The 5510-nt window shown below is 35.2% G+C and overlaps 2 protein-coding genes across 2 annotated transcripts; both read right to left on the bottom strand.

Annotated features, from left to right (window-relative positions):
* Positions 1-274: 274 nt before the first annotated feature.
* Positions 275-2446, bottom strand: LOC111900772 (pentatricopeptide repeat-containing protein At5g04780, mitochondrial). Its single transcript, XM_023896652.3, has one exon. The coding sequence runs from the start codon at positions 2244-2246 to the stop codon at positions 363-365; it is 1884 nt and encodes a 627-aa protein (XP_023752420.1). The 5' UTR covers positions 2247-2446; the 3' UTR covers positions 275-362.
* A 1837-nt stretch (positions 2447-4283) lies between these two features.
* LOC111900771 (uncharacterized protein At2g27730, mitochondrial) lies at positions 4284-5281 on the bottom strand. The gene is made up of 3 exons (XM_023896651.3): positions 5059-5281; positions 4810-4887; positions 4284-4526 (listed from the first exon to the last, which is right to left on the bottom strand). Exons 1-3 carry the CDS (start codon positions 5206-5208, stop codon positions 4518-4520), a joined length of 237 nt encoding a protein of 78 aa, XP_023752419.1. The 5' UTR covers positions 5209-5281; the 3' UTR covers positions 4284-4517.
* Positions 5282-5510: the final 229 nt, after the last annotated feature.

Raw genomic sequence — 5510 nt, 5'->3', positions numbered from 1 at the left:
GGGTATGGGCTTTTTGCCATCCCTAGTGTAGGGAGCTACAATGTCAGAACAAAATGTTAATGGTATGCTTTTTAGTTTATGCACCGATTTCGTTTATTCTCAAATTTTATAGTTATAGTATATTTATGTTTGTTTCAGCTTTACCAAATATATCCAACAAAACATTCCTATCCTTCCAATAAGATTGTTTCGACATTATCAAATCATAAATTCATAATCAATAAGATTTTTTTTTTTTCTAATAGTTGGATGGTTTCTGATGAATTCCTCCGAGTTTTGTATATATTTATATAAAGTGGTTATCATTTATTAGCACTAGAATAATCAAACTTAAATCAAATAACATTAAAGTTTCCATAACATTACCAAAACTCTCCACAAGAACAAAACCCATTCCTAAAATGATGAAACCGATTTGTATCCCTTACTACAACCTCCCTTCCTGTAATCTTGGATGCCAACTTCATAAAAACATGGCAATCCCCACAAATCCTAAGATTCTTCATGATTCTTATAGGAGCAGAAGAAGGTAAACACATTACTCCAAAAACAAAAGCAAGTTTCTCACTATGGTACCTTAAAAGTTCCTCTTTCTGATTCTCTTCAACATTATGTAAATCATGTTGTGTCTCACATCTATAACCAAACTTTCTCATTTCTTCAAGAATACCCTCCAACTTTGAATAAATCTCATGGATTCTATCATGGTTTCTTTCTCCAACCATAAAGGCATGAACTTTGTCTTTAACCTCAATCCAACTCTTACCTCTTTCTTTCTTTACTTCTGTTTCTTTAAGAAGCTTTCTTGCTTGTATAACTTCATCCCATTTTCTATTTGCAGCATAAATGTTTGAAAGCAACACATGATTTCCAGCATTTTCAGGTTCAATTTCAAACAAATGTTTAGCAGCAATCTCAGCTAACTCGATATTTCCATAGACTCTACATGAGCTTAAAAGTGATCCCCAAATGGAAGCAGTAGCCTCAAATGGCATTTTATCAATCAAGATTTTAGCTTCATTGATCAAACCTGTTCTACCAAGAACATCAACCATGCATGAATAATGAACAACATTAGGTGATAAATTATGTTCTTTTATCATCATTTCAAAGTATTTCTTCCCTTCTTTCACTAACCCCATATGGCTACAAGCAGACAATACAGATACATAAGTAACCTCATTTGGTTGCAAGCCAATTTGTTGCATTTTTTCAAATAATATCATTGCTTCCATGGATCGACCATGTCTTGAAAACCCAGAAATCATTGCATTTAGTAAAACGATATTCTTCTCTTTTACACATGAGAACACTAAATAAGCTTCATTGATGCTTCCACATTTGGAGTACATGTCTACTAACGAAGAAGAAACAAAGAAGTTTAGAATGAAACCTGTTTTGAACAACACTGCATGTGCTTGAATTCCTTCAATTTTAGCAGCTATAGCTGCACAAGCTGCAACAACTGAAGAAAGAATGAACTGGTTGAATTCAACTCCTGTAGTTTGTACTTTTTTAAACGTCATCAATGCTTCCTCATGAAGCTCGTTTTTCACATATCCTGCAACCATTGAACTCCATGTCACAGCACTCCTTTCGGGCATATACTCAAACACACGGATTGCATCTTTTAGTAGGTTGCATTTGGCATAAACATCAAGTAAAGCAGTGCCAACAAACATGTTTTCAAGCATAGATGTTTTGAGAGCAAAAGCATGTAACTGCCTACACTCGAACACTGCAAACTCAGCTGCACAAGCACACAAAACGCCTGAAAGTGTGAATTCACTGAATTCTGTTCCTTCTCTTTGCATCTGAACAAAAAGATCAAGAGCCTCCCTTTCGTTTCCATTTTGGGTATATGAACCAATCATGGTATTCCAAGAAACTAGGCTTCTTTCAGGCATTTCATCGAACACTCTCCGCGCATGCTCCAGAAACCCACATTTTGAGTACATATTAATGAGCATATTTGAAGTTAAAGTGTTTGCCCACAGTCCATACTGAATTAAACAGCCATGACAAGCCATCCCTTCCATGGGTAAACTTTCTCTCGCACATTTTTGCAAAATTTGGTGTAAAACGGATAGACGAATAGGGTATGTAGGCACATACGAAGGGGTTTCCTGGGGTTTCCAGATGGGGCCATGTGCGTCGACTGGTAAGGGTGTGGCTATGGATGACAGGTTCCTTCTATTTGTTTCCAAGGATTGAATGGGTTTATTGAGTCGCCGCACAGCTTTCATGTCATTGATTTCAGTAAATCACCAGGCGCCTGTTATTGGAGGCATAGGATACGGGTCGGGTGATGCCACCCATCCGGACAGCATTTTCCCACCTTGTCATCCAAGTATCAAGTATGTATAGGAGTAGGGTTGGTACACGAAAATATGTGTAATTGATCTAGAAATTCGAATATATTTTTGGAATGACTAATGACTAAATTACATGGACTTGAACGATAGACTTTCATATTTTATATGTATCGTGTCCCAAAATAAAACGATATAAAAAACAATTGATTTTGAAACCGAAAATATGTTATCTCTAAGATATATATCACATTGAGACAAACTTATATTACTATGTAGATAAAAGTAAGACCGGCTCAAGATATATTCGGATTTATATGAGAGTATTATTTATAAAAATTTAAAACTCCTAGAGTTACCTTAAGTCTTTAGGTTCTTCAAATTTAAATCGTGTCAGGCTTGACATACAAAATACTATACACAATTTCTTCATAATGCCTTTGAATACTATAAACTAGAACTCTAGAAGTATGTCACAATCTTTTTATACAAATATTGTTACAGGGGTCTAAACTAATAAGTTTACTAACAGATTGTAATTTACTCTAGTTATAAGAAGTTATCATCATCAAATCAATAAACAAAGTGTTTGTCAGTGTATGTGACACCCATAAACGCATGACGTAAATAAGATAAAGAAAACCCTACTAAATCTTAAGTTCGAATGTCATGCTTGAAAACACTTGATGTGACTTTAATATAATGATATGGTCCATGCCAATACCATGATGTGTACGTGAGACCCATAAGCCTCCACAATAGAAGAGCTTTTTTCTTTTTGATTATTTACGTTTTGTTTTATATTTGACTTTTTGCTATCAGTTTAAAAATATATGAGACTCACCGGGTCATTAAAAAAACTCACATAACGCGTAAAAACGGCTAGGCGAGACGGTGTGCGGCCGTTACCACGGCATTTTCCAGCGTCCACATCATCATAACGGTTAGGCATGCCCACACCAAACAGTGTAAAAACTAGTTTAAGTAGCTCTTTCAAAAGGTATATGAATACCAGGAAAATAGATAAATGTTCTGAAAAGATAATGAACTGATGAATTTGTTTTAAATACCGCTGCAACCCAGACTTGTTTGTTTCTCATGTTTTCCAGCCATGAAGGTCTGTTGAATTGTCAAAAAACGATCTTGTTTTGGCCCAACCTTGATTCAACTAACTTTAGTGGGTTTAAGAAACCATTATCATCTACCCTTTATAAACTATATTTTGGGTAGACCCAATTCCAGCCTCCAAGAAAACATACCAACGTTTTTAGCGACCATAGAAGGGTTCAAAGCATCCAATACAAATATACAATTTTTAGATTCAAAATCATGTTCAAGCAGCAAACAAACAGAAGGAGTCAACTTGCAAGATAGGTTAGTTACCCCATTATGACAATAATCTTATTATAATCATACAAGTGATGGAGGATGTTTGATATTTGTATGTTGTGCAGAGTGCATGTTTGTCGATACCAAACACGAATGACAAATTAACATTGAATGGGCATAACTAACTTCCAAATTTGGAGCTATAACTATATTATACAACAGACAATCTAACTTCCAAAACTTCAACTAACTACCTGCAACTATTTTGTGCTTCTGAAACACAGTTCTTTTCACCCTTACAACACACCACTTTTTGAAACTCCTACAATCTTGAACAATGTAATTGGAACATGATATCTTGCTTATCTTTCTTGTGTGCCAAATAATTTAAGTGTTAAAATTCTCCTACAAAACTACTTGTAGTATCCCAAGAACAAGAAGAGATAGATTTTAAGGAAAATAATTTTACAGGATCCTACAGTTATCTAAGTAATTTGATCATCAACACATCCCTACTTTTGAACCCAATTCCAAACAACCCATTCAACTCTCTTTCACATTTTCCCAAACAAGACAGGATTTTGTCACCATATTTGTTGAATTGTTCACAACAATCCCAAGTGAATTGTTCACAACAAAACATAAAATAAATCATGGAACTATTAAGTTAAGTCACTGAAAGTACAGTCCCAAACTAAACTTGTGGAGACCCCATGGCCATGACTACAAGAACACATGATCAAGGAAATATCCAGAAGTGTCAGCACACTCTATACAGAGACCCACAAAAAGCATTTAAAAATCACATACATTATTCTTCTCTGAAATACTTGCAACAGCTTCAGCAGCAGTGTGTGATGAACATCTCCCTGGTACCTAAGGTTTCTGGAAGAAAATGGATTAACAGTAAAGTTAATATTATAGATTAATGTGCTTTCTAACTCTTTTTAGTCTATGGGACAACCTGTATTCTTAAATTTCAATATTTACAAGATTCAATCAGGAGTCAAGAGTGAACACAACCTGTTTTATAGATCAAAGTTTAAGAGATTACAAGTCTGATTCTCTATAGTTTTACTTAGATTTATAATCAGAAAAGGCTAATACCCGATGATAAAAAGTGTTACACATAATGATTATCCAAATTGAACTTAAACCATTATCTTACCTTCTCGGCCTTCTCTTTCTCCGCTTTCTCCTTTTCCTCCTTGCGTTTTTGCTTCTCCAGCTTCTCTTTCTCCATTTTCTTCATAACACAACAATAACACCCCGAGTCAACCAGTGAATCAACTAGCTTTATACAACTTCAATCGATATAAACACAAATATGGATACATATTTATTCAACTTCAACCTATCATCAGTAGACTATATATACTATTAATCGATAAACAGACAAATAGAGAGACGCGTGTACCCTGATGTAGACATTCTCAGCAGCACGTTCTTCATCGTTAAGGACACGACCTTGGTCACTAAAAAAACGGAAGGCTGATCGAGAACTTGAGGAATCCATGGAAAGACGTAAAAGAGCTGACCGAGAAACAACGAGGGATCTCATGGCCATTGTTGACGCTAAATTTTAGGGTTTTCGTTGTCTGTGAAAGTCAAAATTGCTAATGAAAGACGAGAAGCGTCTAGACAGTTACACTACTATATGGAGAAATATGATAGACCGGACCCAGTTGGGCCGGATTCGATGTTATTGTATTGTGGATTTTTGTTGGCGATGTCCACTATCCAGATTAAAAGTGCGCAGATACAGTTTTAGATATCTTCCGTTTTTTTTACTGGTTATTGACCCGAAAACCCTACAAAGTTTTACTTCTATCTTTAATCGGTCGCTCAACTTATTTATTTATTTATTTA

This window comes from Lactuca sativa, chromosome 8, assembly GCF_002870075.4.
Source record: "Lactuca sativa cultivar Salinas chromosome 8, Lsat_Salinas_v11, whole genome shotgun sequence".
NCBI lineage: Eukaryota > Viridiplantae > Streptophyta > Magnoliopsida > Asterales > Asteraceae > Lactuca > Lactuca sativa.
The sequence above is the reverse complement of the archived record's forward strand: the minus strand, read 5'-3'. Positions and strand labels throughout refer to the sequence as shown.

Coding starts and splice junctions, on each gene's coding strand:
- LOC111900772 (XM_023896652.3), bottom strand. CDS start 2,246: ATGAAAGCTGTGCGGCGACTCAATAAACCCATTCAATCCTTGGAAACA.
- LOC111900771 (XM_023896651.3), bottom strand. CDS start 5,208: ATGGCCATGAGATCCCTCGTTGTTTCTCGGTCAGCTCTTTTACGTCTT. Junction 4,888..5,058: donor CTGAGAATGTCTACATCAGG/GTACACGCGTCT, acceptor TGTGTTATGAAG/AAAATGGAGAAAGAGAAGCT.